The sequence below is a fragment of the Lepus europaeus genome, chromosome 5 (assembly GCF_033115175.1).
Source record: "Lepus europaeus isolate LE1 chromosome 5, mLepTim1.pri, whole genome shotgun sequence".
Lineage (NCBI taxonomy): Eukaryota > Metazoa > Chordata > Mammalia > Lagomorpha > Leporidae > Lepus > Lepus europaeus.
Window position 1 is genome coordinate 159,009,017 of NC_084831.1, and position 18,306 is coordinate 159,027,322.

At 41.2% G+C, this 18,306-nt stretch overlaps 1 protein-coding gene across 1 annotated transcript; it reads left to right on the top strand.

Moving 5' to 3' along the window:
- The first annotated feature begins 1,402 nt into the window (after positions 1-1,402).
- Positions 1,403-13,318, top strand: TRIM48 (tripartite motif containing 48). The gene is made up of 4 exons (XM_062190229.1): positions 1,403-1,813; positions 2,118-2,269; positions 3,853-3,996; positions 13,042-13,318. Exons 1-4 carry the CDS (start codon positions 1,403-1,405, stop codon positions 13,316-13,318), a joined length of 984 nt encoding a protein of 327 aa, XP_062046213.1.
- Positions 13,319-18,306: the final 4,988 nt, after the last annotated feature.

Here is an 18,306-nt window from a genome sequence, read left to right on the forward strand (position 1 = left end):
TCTTTCTTTCTTTCTTTCTTTTTTTCCAGAGTGTCTTGACTTTCCATGCCTACAATACTCTCATAGGCTCTTCAGACAGATCCAAATGCCTTAAGGGCTGATTCTGAGGCCACAGTGCTCTGTTCCTTTTATTTAAACAACATCACTAAGTAGTTTTTTCATGAACTCATTTTTTTAAGAGTTTATTTATTACTTGAGAGTTGGAATTACAGACAGAAGGAGAGACGGAGAAAAGGGTCTTAGATCTGCTGATTCACTCCCAGAATGGCTGCAATGGCCAGAGCTGAGTTCATTCAAAGCCAGGAGCAGGAGTTTCTTCTAGCACTCCCAGTTGGCTGCAGAGTTCAAACACTTGGGCCATCTTCTACTTCTTTACCAGAACACTGCAGAATGCCTGATCTAAAGAGGAGCAGCTGGGCCACAAACTGTCACACATATGGCATGGCAGGGCCAGTTCAAGTCACAGCTGCTTCAATTCCTATCCAGCCTCCTGCTTAATATTAATATTAAGGCAGCAGAAAATGGTACAAGTACCTGGAACAACTGCACGGAGTTATAGCTCCTGGCTTCAGCCTGGCCTTATCCCATGAATTGCAGCCATTTGAGGAGTGAACCATTAAATGGATTTCTCCCTTCCTCTCCCTCTCTCTTTCTCTGCGTCTTCTCCCTGAAATGTGTTCTCAAACAGTCCTTTTTAAATAATTTTTGGACACTAATTAGGGCTAACACAGACTACTTAACAATTAGAGTTATGATGAAAATATATATGTTCACTTAAGACAATGTGTGGGTGCAGAGTTTGGATGGCTCCAGAGAGAAATTTCTGTCATCTTCACAGAGGTTAAATATACCTCACTTTGTACCATTCCATCTTTTCTAGTGAATCTAGATTGCCTCAATCTGATTTGGTTTTGGTTTATTAAGAGATGAGCTATTGTATCAAACCCTGCCCCCACCATCGAGGACTTCTATAAAACGTTTCTTTCTATCTCGTCCTATTTTTCATGACTGAATTGCAGAGATCCTCACCCTACTCCTGAGACAATTTTTCAGTCCTTGGAAGAAGGATTGTGAAAATTAGGATAGGTATTTGAAAACTCAGAACTAGCAATTTGGTCACACATCCACATCCAGGAAATGGGATTGGAAGAAACTGGTATTATGTTCTGGAGAGGGGTCTGAGTGTGAAAGGGGTTGTGAGTCATCAAGCAGGCAAAGAGTCTCCCAAAAGCTGAGGATGTCCTATGGAGTCCATTTTTCACTTGTGTTGAAAATGCTTAATATCCCCTGTCTTAATGAGACTATTTCAGAAAGAAATGAAGCTGTGTCTCCCCTCATATAACCCTTGAGAAATTCTCACCAACCAGGCCTAGGAATGACCTGTTATTTCTTCTTCAGAAACATGGATTCCAGAGTCTTGCACATCTTCCAGAAGGAGCTCACCTATCCCATCTGCAGGAAGTACTTCATTGACCCAGTCACTATAGACTGTGGGCACAGCTTTTGCAGGCCTTGTCTGTACCTCTGCTTGCAAGAAAAATCAGTTCTTAATTTGTGCTTGGAATGCAAGAGAGTGACAGACAAGAGAGATTTTAAAACGAACATCAGCATCAAGAACCTGAAAGTCCTCATCAGAAAAGCCAGTCTCCAGCAGTTTCTCAGCTCAGAGGAACACACACCTGTGGTGCGCAAGGAGACAAAGAAGATCTTCTGCAAAGAGAGCAAGAACCTGCTGTGTTTGCTCTGCTCTGACTCTCAGGAGCATCAGGGTCACAGACACCTGTCGATGGACTGGGCTGCCGAGGAGCACAGAGTAAGTGATGTCTCTGAAGATCCACTCCCATAAAGGACAAGGGCATTCTCATAGGTCTGTTTCCTGGGTCATTGCATGGGTCCTCTCTGTGTCCCATACTGAAGCTCTCTTCTGAGTATTCTCAGGTTCAGGCTTCTCACATGTGACAAATATCTGACATGAACATGGAAGTACTATGACCTCTTTATTTTCAGTGAGGCTAGTTTGCCTCTCCTTGGCAGTCCTAATTCTTGTTGCAATGTGAGTGTTACACTATTCACTTCACTAGTGTTCTGTTCATGATTGTGTCTGATTGCTGTTGCAGGAGACCCTCCTGAAGACAATGAAGTGTTTATGGAAAAACCTTTGTAAAAATAGCAGAACCATGAATATAGAAATAATCAAAGCAGGATCATGGGAGGTTGTTGTGCTGCCACCTTTAACTTCACCAAAACTTGAGATAAACATACGGACAAAGTTTAAAATAGGAAATTGATCTGAAATTACTAAGTCTTGGATTCTATCCTAAAGAGGGTGAGGTCATAGGAAGGGAAGTCCTCGGTTGCTCCACAGGATAGTGTGGTCCTTGCCTAGGAGTTCTGGTTGCACCACAGATGTGCTGACTAACTCCTATAATAGAACATTCAGTACCACATATCAACTACAAGAAACTGGGTGGTCTCACATAGGTTCTTGTGTGCTGAGGTGCTGCAAAACCCAGGTAAGTGTGACATCCAGTAGGCATGAAACAGTCAAATCAAACTTCCAGGCATAGTCATCTTTCATTTGAATTAAATAGTGTTTGGAGGTGGCTAGAAACCATTCAGCACCCACAGCATTGACTCAAATCTGAGTTAACGCTAAAAGGAGTACCCTAAGCAATTAATTTGAGTCTTTAACAGGAAAATGAATTGTGTGTAAATATGATAGGAGATGTAGTTTCAATCTCTTGAAGGATACATAGAAACCTACCAAAATATGGGACTGGCTTGCAACCTAAAGATAGGTCTCAGCTGTACATAGAGTAATATAAGTGTGTCTTGGCAGATGGTTTTCTTGGGGGTGTGCTAATTTGAAAGAAGATGAATTCCTTAAACCAATGTGTCATGAGCAGATAGTCTACGCCAAATTGTGACATAGAAAATGTGACAGCAAGCAAGAGTGAAAAAATCCTTTGCTTGATGAGGTTAAAACCTAAATCAGAGAGGCAAATGGTAAACATCTAAGTTAAATGCATTATATTTCTGAATTTGGCAAGCTTTCGGGGAAATATTTGAGTAAAGAGTTTGTGAAGCAATGTAAGAGAACACAGACTAGAGATGAGAGAGTATGAGTTTAAATGTCCTGGATCCTCTTTGCTCCCCACCTGCACATACACATTTTTTGTGGTTATAACCAAGTGAATTTCTTTGGCAGTCTTCATTTCAGTTCTAAAAATTCTCCACAGGTTCCAGAGAAGGGCTGGAAATTCCTAGCAGTGACAATGTCAGAACCCTTCAGGGAACCTCAGTGGCAGCTGAGGAAAGAGAGGGAATAGCATATTCCAGCAGTGAGAAAATCCTGGTGATGTGTTGATCCTGCATTTATGAGTTCACAGTTTTGGGAAGAACACAAAGGAAACTTCGAATGATTTAGAACGCTATGAGGAAAAGGGTAGCTGTACTCTGGGACACAGATCTCCCTTACTGGGACAAGGTTCACAACCTTTAGCCATAGAAGGAAGCAGCACACCTGCCAGGTTCCAGAGAACCACACATGGCCAGGTAGAGTTTTCAGGGAGGTCTGGTTAGTGGACACCAGACTCCCCTTCCTGAATATTCTTTGGAGCATGAGAGATGTAGGATCTACACAGATTTTTGAGCAATAAGAAGGATTGGACTGAATTCTGATTGACTTTTGTATTCTATTTGGAAATTCAAGAATGAAAAATAGAATTAGTTAGACAATGTGATAAGTTTTGAAATTCCAGATGGGTTTATTAAGATTCTGGTGAAGTTACTTTTCAGTGAAAATGAGTTCTTTTTGGCTGCTCTCATATGAACTGCCTCTTGTTCTTACAGGTATGAATCCATGCTACTGCACATGCCCCAGCCTATGAATCTAGAGCTGAGTGCAATGTCCATCATTAGATTGATAGAAACCCTCAGATGCTTCAAAGATGAGCTTCAGCCCATTGCCTATATTCCTGACACCCTTGGCTTGTTGTGAGGATCTCCTAGGTGACCTTTCTCACTTTATTAGCTGTTCCACATATTTTTGCATGTGAGGGAACCATAGGAGTATGTACACACATCACTGGGTTTTCTATATAGTCACCTTTTATAATGTGAAGAGGGAAAAAGCTATTGAAAAATATAAATGTGATCTAAGATCTTACTTAGTTCTCATATGAGAGAAAGGAATGAGGAAGTGTGGGCAAATTGAACAAATGGTTAGTTATTCAGTGTAACATACAAAAGGGTACCACAGTTTATGACATTTAATTTGGCTTGGAAGGAGATGCTTCTAAGGTTACAGCGTTTATTGGATCTTATTTATTGGGTTTTGTACAATGGACATACAAGAGGACATATAGACGTTTGTGGAAAAAGGAGTTCATTTTGGAGCAAAAAGTTTTTAAACCCATCCCTAGTTTTTCCACAATTAACATTTCCCATGAACATTGTGAAAACTTTCAATATTAACCATAATATATATATATATATACACACACACACACACACAAGTGTTTCAATGCTAGAATAAGAGAAATCTTGTATAAAATATATTTAAAAGAAATTAATAATAATCTTAGATTATCCTCTTCATAGATATGTGCCTGTCTAATTTCAAAGTTCATGGTGTCCCAGAAGACTTACAAAACTCCAATGAACATTTAAAATTAAATTTTAAGTAACATCTGCCATGGACATATAGATTTTCATAAATATACATATATATGTCTGCCATGGAAATATGTAGATTTTTTTCTTTCTTTTTTTAACTTTTATTTAATAAATATAAATTTCCAAAGCACAGCTTATGGATTACAATGGCTTTTTCCCCTCATAACTTCCCTCCCACCCACAACCCTCCCATCTCCTGCTCCCTCTCCCATCCCATTCGCATCCTGATTCATTTTCATTTTTCTTTATATACAGAAGATCAATTTAGTATATATTAAGTAAAGATATTGACAGTTTGCACCCACACAGAAACATAAAGTGTAAAATACTGTTTGAGTACTAGTTATAACATTAATTTACATTGAACAACACATTAAGGACAGAGATTGTACATAAGGAGTAAGTGCACAGTGACTCCTGTTGTTGACTTAATAAATTGACATGCTTGGCTGGCGCCATGGCTCAATAGGCTAATCCTCCACCTGCGGCGCTGGCACCCCAGGTTCTAGTCCTGGTTGGGGTGCCGGATTCTGTCCCGATTGCTTCTCTTCCAGTGCAGCTCTCTGCTGTGGCCCCAGAGTGCAGTGGAGGATGACCCAAGTGCTTGGGCCCTGCACCTGCATGGGAGATGAGGGGAAGCACCTGGCTCCTGGCTTCGGATCAGCGCGGTGCGCCGGCCACAGTGCACTGGCTGCAGCGGCCATTGGTGGGTGAACCAATGGAAAAAGAAGAATTTTCTCTCTGTTTCTCTCTCTCACTGTCCACTCTACCTGTCAAAAATAAATAAATAAATAAATAAATAGACACTCTTGTTTATGGTGTCAGTGATCACCCTAGGCTCTTGTCATGAGTTGCCAAGGCTATGGAAGCCTTTTGAGTTCACCAACTCCAATCTTATTAAGACCAGGTCATAGTCAAAGTGGAAGTTCTCTCCTCCCTTCAGAGAAAGGTACTTTCTTCTTTGATGGCCCATTCTTTCCACTGGGATCTCACTCACAGAGACCTTTCATTTAGTTGTTGTTATTGTTGTTTTTGCCAGAGTGTCTTTGCTTCCCATGCCTAAAATACTCTCATGGGCTCTTTAGCCAGATCTGAATGCCTAAAGGGCTGATTCTGAGGTCAGAGTGCTGTTAACTGCCAGCCCAGAATATTATATTCTACAAAGCTCTCATTTGTGAATGAAGATGAAATAAAGACCTTTCATAGCAAACAGAAATTGAAATAATTTGTTGCCACTCGTCCAGCCCTGCAAAAGATGCTTAAAGATGTGTTACACACAGATTTTTTTTCTACAGAAGTGATTTAAATAGGACAAAATCTCCAATGCTATCCCACATGACATTGTTATTAGAAACATGAAATCTGTTTCTGACAGTGATGTTGGAGACAGTTCAAGGTGCATTGCCTATGGGTATGTTGCTTTGAAATTGAGTTGTAAGGCATTGGTTTTACATTTGATTCCAATATTTGAATTCTGAAAAACTATTTCAGTTTCTGTAGTTAGGTCTTTGTTTTGTGGTGTGTATTGGTCCCTCCCTTTGATTAGATGTTACAACCAAAATTCTCCTCACTGTTGTAACCTCTGACTTCCCAGGAGATTAACTTCTGGGAGATGTTTTCCCTCCGTATGTTAAACTCTCATTGTTGACATGTGTGTCTACTTATGTTCTTTTGTTTTACAGTGACTGTCACTCTGGATCCTGAAAGATTCAACCAGCACATGTTCCCACAGGGAGACCTCAGAAGCCTGAACATTGGATATTTTCCTCACGATGTGCCCTGTCTCCCCAAGAGACCCACATGTTTTCTGGCATTGGGTGTTTAGACTTTTACTTCCGGCAGATATTACTTGGAGGTAGAAGTGGTAAACTCTTGCAATTGAGCTTTTGGTGTTTGTAATGACTTTTGGAAAGAGAAGAACAGGAATACCAAGATATTTGTTCATGAAGGACTCTTTCTTATTGCATGTGTTAAGGAAGTTGTCTATTACAATTTCTTCACCACCTCTCCACTTTTAGTGCAATATGTAGCAAGACCAATTATCCGCACAGGACTATTCCTGGATTATGAAGCTAGAATTATGAGCTTTCTTGATGTTGATCACAGTTCCCTGATATATACCATCCTTCTTGTTCCTTTTCTACTTGTCTAAAGCCTATCTTCTTCTGTAGTCATTTATGAACAGACACAGAGAAATCCACTACTGATGAAATCCTTGTCTCTGATCCTCACACACAGGAGCAATAGGTGGCATTTCATAAAATTTAAATTCCTCTGATTATCATGAAATCTCATTTACTGTGTTCTTATCAATTGTAATAACAATAAAATTATGTATACTCTACATGTTGGTTGTTTATTCAATATTTTCTCATTATGCATTGAAAACAACACATTGTCTGATTCTCACTTTATTTTTGAACTTTCAGAAAGTGAAAGAATAGATTGCAGAGGTGTTTCAGTAGTGTTCAAATTCAATTTAATAAAGGACAAATCTTCCAAACAAACATGGTTGTAAACCCCCAATGGTGATAATGAAATAATTTATCCTTTCTCTTTATCTAACAGTAATCTACTTGTTATTGTCCATTTACACTGCAATAGCAAATAACTGAAATGGTTTGAGTCATAAAAAGCACTTTTTAGCTCACAACTGCTGAGAGTGAATCAAAGCATTTCAAAATCATGGTGTCAGCATCTACTCAGCTTCTGCTGAAACTTTGTGCAGCATCAACTCATGGCAGAAAAGCTGAAGGGAGAATTGTGTGCAGAAAGAACCACGTGGTGTTGTGGCCTCTAGTTACAACAATCCAGTCTTGCCAGAAATAATTCATTCCCCCAAGGACAAGAATTCACTCACTCTCCCACCTTCACCTAATAGATACGTTTGATCCCTCTTAAGAACTGAATTCCCACTTTTTAAAAGTGTTTTGGTTTAGTGGAAAGGCCAAGAGACATTTGGAGAGAGAGCTTTCATCCACTGATTCACAACCCAAATACCCCGAAGAGCCATGGCTGGGGCAGGCCAACTCGAGGACCCTGGAGCTGTATGCAGGTCTCTCATGTGGGTAACAGGGACCAAAACACTTAAACTATCATTGGATGCCTGTCAGAGTGTTGCATTAGCAGGAAGCTGGATTGGAAGTGGAGAAGTTGGGTCTGAACCAGGAGGCTGTATTGTATGCAGGTGTCCCAGGTGATATCCCTACCTCTGCACCAAATGCCCTCTCCTTTATCACCTCTTCAAGGCTCCATTTTACAACAGGGCTACTTGGTGGGATTAGGCCATAACATGAGTTTTGATGGGAACAACCCAGATTCAGAATACAGCACTACCTACCCATCTTGACTCAGTTTAATCATCTATACTTGGGCGTATTCATATTTAAAATTTGGTGGAGTGCTTTTCCTCGCAATTCTCATGACATATCACTGGAAGTGATGCAGCTGGAAATCAAGTCTTCCTATATGGGATGTGGGTACTGCACAGAGCCTCTCCACTTGTTCTCTCTTCTACATTGAAAATCACAAGATCATCAGGCCAGGTGAGTATCAAGTTGATGTACAAGTCAACAATTTTAGTACAGACCCCTACCTCACCTTTCTAGATGCACTTTCATTCTAACTTTTATTGATAAATTGATTGATTTTTCACTTCTTTGAGGGAGAGACACAAAGAGATCTCCCATCTCTTAATTCACTCCACAAATGCCCTCAAGGATCTAAATCAGAGCCAGGATAAAGCCAGAAGGTGGAAAATCAATCCAAATAGCACATACAGGTGAAAAGATACCATTCACTTCTTCCCTCTTTGTGGGTATATTAGCAAGAAGGTGAAATTGAGAGCAGTGTTGGGACTCGAACTCAGGCACTCCCATTTGAGACCTGATTGTCCAAAATGCCACCTTAGCTACTGTACTGAATGTCTGCCACCTGATGGCCTTAAGCTCTAAAGGTGAATAGGAAAACAACAAGAGAATATTCTCTTAGAGGAAGTTTTCCCAAACAGGACATAAAACAGTAACCAAGAAGGTAAAAAGTCATCAGTCTGTATTAAAACTAGTGACTTCCATATTTTGAAAGATACTGTTTCACAGGACGGAAATGCAATTCAAGACGTGAAGAATTACCAAATATATATGAAACAAGATATCATAGTTATATGCCTACTTAATGTTTGTCATTTAGTACTACAAAATGTCAGCCTGCTATAAAATTAGGTAAGATTTTAGAGCAGACATTCATAATATGAAATATATATATGCATATACAATCAAATATAGAAATGTTCTCATCTTAACTAATTATTAAATTAATACAAATTAAAACCTCAAGTTGAATCTCTAAATCCCATCAAAATAAACAAAATAAAGTGAGATAATACTCTGTGTTGTCAGCAAATTTTATCATGTTAAGCAAAATTTGAAGTGAGATAGTACTGTGTGTTGCAGAACAAATGAACAGTATTCAAGGCTGGGTGATTTTAGATTTAAAGAAATCTTTATAGCAGCATCTCTAAAGACATTCCTGGGGGCAGGGTACATTGAGGCACAGGGGGTTAAGCTGCAACTTGAAGCACTAGCATCCAACATTGGGATGCTTTGGACTCTAGCCCCCCACACCAAGCCAGAAACTGCACCTGAGCCATGTGGTCTGTGTGAGTACACAGACTAGTTATTTACCTGTTGTGCTGGACACAATCACCACTTCTGATTTAAATTCTGTGAATTTTGAATTATTTTTATTTAAGATTTGTTTAGTTATTTGAAAGAGAGAGTTACAGAATCCCAGGTAATCTCAGGAGAGTCTTTGACTTCAGTGAGAGACAGAAATCAGTCAAAAGTCAGGAAAATGAAAGCATGGGAGTTTGATGAAAGAAAGTGGCAAATGGCAGGCTACAGCACGATCAGAGCACCAATGTGTACTGTTGGACTGTGACATTTATGGGGTCCAGGAAATATAGGACAATACCTGGACAGAATACTCAACTTATTTCTGGAAAGCGGTTTTGACTATCTGGAAATAGATATCCACCTCTCAGTTTCTCTGTGAGAGTAAGATTCACACAGTGGCCTGTGAAATTTGTAGATGACTGCATTTATTACTGGATAGCTAAGTTTAGTTTGGAAGGCCAGCTGCTGCAGGAGTCTTATATGAATTGGAGCCTGGAGCAGCCAAGGAGTCTCATTTCCACAAGTTCGGTTGCTAATCTGCAATGTTGACCTGGAGGAGCAGCTGACTGGTGTCTTCACACCTGCGAAGTCCCAGAGGCCTGAGGCAGCTGTCAATCCTTGGCCCCACACCAGTTGTCATGGACTTTGAGGTTTTACATATCTCAAGGACCTGAATCTTATATTTCCTGGCTTTATTTTTTGCCATAGCTAGACTTTCTATCCTTCTCTGCCTTTCAAACATTTGAAAAATAAACATTTTAAAAACGTGGATAATCATCTCTCTTGCTATTTTACATGAAATATCAGTCATAGTATGCCATTTTCTTTTCCATGCTACTTAATGAAAATCAAAATCATCACATTGTACATTTATAATTTGTAAATCATATTTTTTTTGGACAGGCAGAGTGGACAGTGAGAGAGAGAGAAAGGTCTTTCTTTACCGTTGGTTCACCCTCCAATGGCTGCTGTGGCTGGCACACAGCACTGATCCAAAGCCAGGTGCTTCTCCTGGTCTCCCATGCGGGTGCAGGGCCCAAGGACCTGGTCCATCCTCCACTGCACTCCTGGGCCACAGCAGAGAGCTGGACTGGAAGAGGGGCAACTGGGACAGAATCCGGCACCCTGACTGGACTAGAACCCGGTGTGCTGGCGCTGCAGGCGGAGGATTAGTCTATTGAGCTGTGGCGCCGGCCTTATAAATCATATTATATAAGTGATATAGAGCCAAAAATATTTTTGCACAAAAGCACACTACCAAAATTAGAAGTCCAGAAAAGACAGACTAAAAATGTAGAGAAAACAACAGATGGAGAAAATGGAAAGAAGAGATAGAAACTATTATCAGTATTTGTGGGCTTTTCCTGATTCTAGGCTGTCTGCAATATCTGAATGGATTTATAAAGAGGAGCAGGGGTCCTTGGTGCTGTGGCAGAATGGTAATGCCACCATTTGGGCAGCTGTTCGAGTCCAGGCTGCAACACTTCTAATGCAGCCCCCATCAATGAATCTGGGAAAGCAGCCAAGGATGAAACATGTCCTTGGGCCTCTGCACCCACATGGGTGACCCAGTCAAAGCTCCTGGCTCCTGGCTGTTGGCTTCAGCTTGGCTCCTCTATAGCCATGCATCCATTAGGGGAGTGGACTAGCAGATGGCAAGTCTCTCTCTGTCTCTGTTTCTCTCTCGCTCTGCATCTCAATGAAACTAATAAATTTTAAAACAGAGGGTGTGGAGAGGTGTATGAGTGCATCTGGCCTGGCAGTGAAGACACCACAGAAGTTCAGATGGGGTGCTTCCTTCCTGGGTTCAAGTCTCAGCTTCACTCCCAATTCCAGCTTTCTGCTAATGGGAACTCTGAGATCCAGCCTGTATGTATCCAGACATACCTGCCTCACAGGTGGCTCCCTGCCAGCCACCTGGGTGACCTGGATTGAGTCCTCAGCTTTCATCTGCAGCCTCCCCAGCATTTGGAAAATGAACCAGAGAATGGGAACTATGTGTGTCTCACATCGCTGCCCCTATCTTGCAAATCAACCAGTAAATAAATAATATTACACTTAAACCAAAAGGAATGCCTGCTATAAACATGTTCATGGACATGAAGGCAGTTATGCAAGTTTTATTTCCTGCAGTCTAGGCAGAGTTGTTAGAAAAAAACCTGTGGATTGTTTTCCTCCTGCTGATTTACTGCTTCTCTCTGCTTTCTTTCTGAATTACCCTTAGTAAGAGTGTCACCATTAGCTTTAGGAGAGGGAAATTCCCAGTGATACAGCAGTGTTGCCAAATGCTGGGCACAAAAATGCAAATCTTCATCCCAACATGACTGAAGGTTTGTTCTTAAATGCACGTGTTTTTTTTTTCCTCCAAAAGTGCATTTTTCAAACGTTGACACATTTACAAATAAGTGAATGATATCAAAACTCAAAAGTAACAACAAGGATATGTTAGGGACCAACTGAATATATCTCTGGGAACCACTGGTTGACATTGTTTTCAGACTCAGCATTCTCCTCCACGGAGCGTGTCCCAGGAGCTCTCACTCCATGGCTCTACCATTTGAGCAACTGTTTCAGGTGACCCTGTGCCCACCTGCTGAATAGACGTCTGTCCTAGCTTGACCACACGCTGCACTAGCAACAGGCTGTGGCCATTGTAGTTTTGGGATTCAGTATTCTGGAGGGTAAACAAATCTGTGTTCTGGCAACCCACAATTCATTCTGCCTCTTTTAATGACCCCTTCTTACTCTCAATCTCCAATGTAGATAAGCAAGTTCCCATTATTTCTGTTTGTGTCTGTAAAGGTGGTACAAGATGAGACTAGCATTTGAATGACTGTATTCAGTTGTCATTCCCCTCCTTAAAAGTTATGAATGTCATCCAATCCATTGACTTCCTGAAGAAAGCAAAATGCAGGAGAAAGAGGAATGCCCGGCCACCACAGGCTTTTTGGGGTGTGAACCAGCAGATGAAAGTCTCCCTCTCTCTATTATTGTGTCTGTCAAATAAGTAAATCATAAAAAACTAACACATGTAAATAGGCATCTCCTTATTATTTTATTATTTATTTCAAATAATTTTCATGGTTGAAAATACTATAGGCATTAGCTTCAAAGTTAGAAAACAAGAATAATTCATCATTAGTATTTAGTACAATTTCCAATATTCCCAAAGAACATATTTAAGCTCGAGCTATAATCCTGAAAGTAAATTTGACCTAGAAAAACAGAAATAAATCTTTTGTAAGATTTCCAGGAATAAAATAAACATTCAAAAATGGCTTTCAGCTTTAAAATCTACACTTCTAATATGACACAAGTATTCCTTAAACAAAATGTAGAAATAGTCAAGAAAAGTAGCATGAGAAGAGTGGAGGCTTAGATAGATTTTCAAAGACTCCATTAAACTAAAACATTTGAAGGAGTATCATCCAGGTACACTGGGAAGAGTAGAAGTTTGTATCTTTCTAAGATATCCAAATGTGCATGAGTCTATCTATGCCAAATGCTAATAGTGAGACTCACTTGCACTGAGAGAAGGAAGGATTGGGAGCTTCTGCTCAGTATAAAATGAGCACACCACACAAAACAGCAGAGTCCAAAGTAATCAAGCACTGATTCTATGGAGGAGCTCATTTAAATGAAATGGGAATTTTTTTCATTTCTTGTTTTAAGTTTAACTCTTTGAAATTAGTAAGAAGAGAGTCATTGAGAGCTTAGAGGCAAAGACAACATGGAAACTTGCCATCTCCATGAAGATACCCACTCCTGGCCTGCCAATGTCAATCGTTACTTCTGCAAGAGGGAGCACTATTCAGAGTCTGATAACTTTTCTAAGTTACCTCTCCTGCTTCCCATCAAACACTCTCCACCCTGGATTCAATGCTGCAGTCTTGAAGGACAGCTCCCCAGGCATAGCAGTCGTACAAGCTCATCCATGTCCCCTAACACCTCTGGAATGCAAAAAATGAGGTGACCAAAACTTCTAACCCAGTGTGCCCCACACAGCCCAAGCAGCTCACTGTTTACCAAGAGACTTAATTGCATGGAATTTCTCAGGGATGGGATTCGGGATGATGGGGACAATGGTAGCTAATACACTTACATGCATTCCTCAGAAGAGGTATCCCTCCCAGATGTGTGGATATGATACAGGTCTGCACCATGTTCCCCTCTGCCAAGCATAGACTGATTTGTATTGAGGAAGAAAGTGGGAAAGAGGAAAGGAAAGAAGCAAGAAAATAAGAAGAAAGGACAAGAGTACCCTCTCTCTGACATTTGGTCATGAGCATTTTCTGGGAGATCTCTGTCACTGCCTAGGCTTCTAGAGTCTGAGCAGAGCTCAGTTGAAGTCTGAAGAAGATGAGCTATAGACAGCAGACTCCTTCATCCTCATTTTCCCTGCAGCCTCATCTTCATCCTCACTGAAGGCAGTCTGAGGAGTTACTGCCTTCGTCCTCATCTCCATCTTCTTCCACATCCTCTTCTATTCACTGTGGGAGAGGAGACTTGGCTTCAATATGCTCTGAGAGATCTTTTCCGAGAGTTTGCATCCTCTGCTTGTCTCCAGGTGCTTCTTGTGAACCCCTTGTTGATAAAGGATGCAGATACCCCTGTCTGAAGTTCAGGTTTGGGCCTCCTGTCATGCGCATGTTCCCTGCAGTTGCCATAGTTGGCTTGTTTGTAGACATAATGTTCTTCAGGTGCCAAGCCCTAGAGCCAGAGGTCTAGATTCACTTTGTACCATCTCTGCAGTTCCTCTGCTTGCCTCCGGCTTTGTGGAACACGCTGCCAGTGCCTGCTGACCTCCACCATGTGCTCCCTCGGGTGCAGGTTTTGCAGCTCCAGGCTGCACCACAAATCTTGGTGGAATTTGTGGTATGCGCTCATAGGGGGCTTCTTGGGATCTCCAAGGAATACCACCCTCCTGGACAATCCATACATCTCTGGAGGAGACCTCACTTCTTTCCCATTTCCCTGAAACTTCCTGGGGGCCTTGGCCTTGGCTATGTTTTCCTTCTTGAGGAAAACATAATTCTTGGAGTCCTGGAGCAGATCAGGGTGATCTTCCCTGAACCGAGTCAGTTTTTTCTCATATTTCTGCTTTTCCTTCTGGAAATCCTGAAAGTATTTCTGCTTCATGTGCTCTGGGAGCTGCTTGTATTTCTCAGATATGAATTTAGTCAGCTCCTGATTGCTGAGGTTGAGGTACTTTTGGGAGTAGTGGGCCACATCTCCTTGAAATAGTGGATGTAAGCAGTCGGGCTTCTTTGGGAAGTCTTGGTGATTCTTGTAGGTTTTCTCTCTGATATGTTCCATAGTTCCCAGGACCAGTTCTGTCAGGCTGTAGAACTTTCTGGAGTGAGAAGAGATCTCTAATTATCTCAGTTGGAGTGCTTCTACAGCAAATTTTCTCAAAGATAATTTTCCCCTGGGCAGATGTAACTGGGTTGTTCTCTGATTCTGTGGATTTCCGTGGATGGGAGATTATCCTTCATGCATTCCAGGATATCCTTTTTTGGAACAGAAACCTTAGTCTAAAGCAATGCTGTGGGACATTCTTGAAGTCCTGATTGTGTACCATCCTTGACAGGTCTCAAAGTTCTTCTCCTGCAAGACTCCAAGAACTTATTTTTGGGCATCCTGTAGTCATGCAGCAGATCTGAGGATAAAGGGGAGGAACATTATTCTCCTTCACTAAGATTAGTGGGAAAACCACAACTCACTCAGGAAGCATCCTTCATGCATTTCATGGGCTCACGGCACTGGAAAACTGCCACATTCCAAACAAAATCTATGCTTGCCTTTCACATGCTGCATTTGCACTGTTCAAAATTTCCACCAAACCAGCCTCACCTGCTTTCTACCAAATCTCACCAGAGCCTATTTAAAGGGAACTCAATAAGACAAGCATCAGACCACACACTCGAGAAGCTGAAGTGACTAGACCATCCTGAGGTCACAGTTAAAAACATGAAAAGGAAGGAGGAATGACTTATATAGAAAGAATATTCCCTGTAGTTCCAGAGTGTGGCCACAATCTGTGTCCAGTTCAGAAACCCTTGACTGAAGGTATCATTGAGGATCAGCAAATGCACACATGAGAAGGCGGCAGATGATGGTCTATGTGCTTGGATCCCCACCACCCATGTGTGAGTCCCAGAATGAGTTCTGGGCTCTTGGCCTCAGCCTGGCCTAGATCAGGCTATCCTAGGCACTTGGGAGTAACCAACAGATAGAAGAGCTCTCTCTCTCTTTCTATTCTCCTTTTTCTGACATTCTAAATTATTTAATTTAAAATTTTCTGCACATGATCCCAGATTCATTTTACAATCTATTGTATTCTTTTTTTTTTACAGGCAGAGTGGATAGTGAGAGAGAGAGACAGAGAGAAAGGTCTTCCTTTTTGCCATTGGTTCACCCTCCAATGGCCGCTGCGGCTAGCGCATCTCGCTGATCCGAAGCCAGGAGCCAGGTGCTTCTCCTGGTCTCCCATGCGGGTGCAGGGCCCAAGGACTTGGGCCATCCTCCACTGTCTTCCAGGGCCATAGCATAGAGCTGGCCTGGAAGAGAGGCAACTGGGATAGAATCCGGCACCCCAACCGGGACTAGAACCCGGTGTGCCGGCGCTGCAAGGCGGAGGATTAGCCTGTCAAGCCTCGGCGCCGGCCTTACAGTCTATTGTATTCTAATGATATCTCAGTTTCTGTTTTTGGCCAGACTCTTTTCCTTCTCCACTACTTTGAAAAGCTGAGCAAGTAGAGCCAGAGATTCTGTGATAACAGCTGCAGGTAGAATGCTGTGAAGCAACGTTTCTTCATCAGGTTTGATGGCACATCTGCAGAGGCAGCTGGTACTTTTGTAGAGGTAGCTGCTACGACAGCCTGGTTCCTGGACATCAGGGTTCTCTATCAGTGGTTGCACTGTAGAGCACTGTGTAAGTCACCAGCAGGGCGGTAGCTCTTCTGGCCATGGCTCTGCTCTCTCCATACTAGGACACCATCAGTGTCATTACCAGTCAGTTCTCAAGTTCTTCATTGGCAAATGACAATCTATATATACATACTGCCTACTAACACCTTGATACATTGGAGCTAGTACCATTCCTGAACTATTGGTAGATGCTGCTGCCTCCTATTTGAGCATTTTTTTTTAAATCTTGCCAGAAACATTTAAGAAAACACCATTGAATGCTATCCTGTTGAAAGCACTCAACTGTTGAGAATCAAATTCTCATGTCCTGGTGGCCAGTGCTCTGGCTTAGTGGGTAAAGTTGCCACCTGAAGCGCTGGTTCAAGTCCTGACTGCTCCACTTCCTATCCAGCTTTCTGCTATGGTCTGGGAAAGCAGTAAAAGATGGATAAAGCTGTTGGGCCCCTGCACTCGCATGGGAGATAGGGAGGAGGCTCCTGGCTCTTAGCTTCAGATCGGCTCAGCTCCGGCCAAACAGCAGATGAAAGACCTCTCTCTCTCTCTCTCTCTGCCTCTCTCTCTCTGCCTCTGCCTCTCCATAACTCTGATTTTCAAATAAATAAATACATATTTTAAAAAAATCATGTCCTGCCAAATTCTGTGAATTTGGAAACTGCGCAATTATGAAAATTTGAGTTCCAGAAAGAAAAAAAAGAACTTTGAATTTTTTTACTAGAGCTCCTTTGGCCCACTCTCTGCAAATCTTAAAGCTACTGTCTTAAGAACAGAAAATTAGTTTTCCTTAGGTCCATCAATATATAGATTCCAAGAATTCATGTGGAAATGGAAACCATCTTACTGTGATAAATGTGCTTGAGCCAACTAATGCCAATATTTTCTTTTTAGTTCTCAAAGACGGTAGATTCAGTCTTTACTCTTCCCTGCTACTACTGTAGATAAAGTATCATATGACTAAGGACCCTGATTTCATAGACCAAATGATATCTAAGGAGGTCGACATGTTATAAAGAAAAGCCACAACCTGGATCACAGATGCCACTAGATGCAGCAGCTTTTGAACTTGAAGAGCCAAAATGTGATATGCATTGAATACACCAAGGAGACAGCATAGGTGTTAGAAATGTCAAACAAAGAGCAAAAGCACACAAAACAACAGCTAGATCCTTAGATATAAATAATACCTAAAATAGGGCTAGATGTTTGGTGCAGCAGCTAAGTCACCAATTGGAAAACCTGCATACTCCATTGGAATGTCTGGTCCAAATCAATACTTCTCCACTTCACATCCAGCTTCCTGTTATTTGGCATTCCAGGAGGTGACTGATGATGGCTCAGGTACATGGGTCCCTGCCTCCCACATAGGGGACCTTGAAGGAGTTTCAGGCTCTTCACTTTGGATGAACTCTCTGCTGGCTCTTTCAGGTATTTGAGAAGTGAGTCAGTGGATGTAAGACAAACCCCTCCTCAGGTAGAATGAAAATAAATTTTCAAAATAATAGCTAAAATTAAGAAATAATATATGTGATCATTTGTAGAGTAGAGACACTCATAAAGGAACTGCCAAATTGAAAACAAATAATGAGGAACTCTTTTATAGGAAGTCAAGGATGAATCCAGTTGCTTTTCAAAATGTTTTAAAAATGAAAAGTGCTATGGAGGATAATAGTAAAGATAACAATGCCCAGCTAAAAGAAACCCTGAAAGAAAAAAGATAGGGAATGTGAAATATAGACTGCTATGCATAGAAATGAAAATAATAAACTTGAAAATAAAAAAGCAAAGATCTTAGAATGAAAGAATCCAGACAATGCAAAATGGAAGAATGATGCAGAGAGAAAAAAAATGACTTAATTTTGTTGCTAAAAATATTGTGATGAATTGTAAGAATATAAAAAAATCAAGAAATGCATACCTGCATCTACAGAAACAGAATTCATCTGATGAGAACAACAACTAGAAAAATTTACTTTTGGTCAAAAATGTTAAACATACATCCAAGCCAAGAAAATTATATATATATATATAT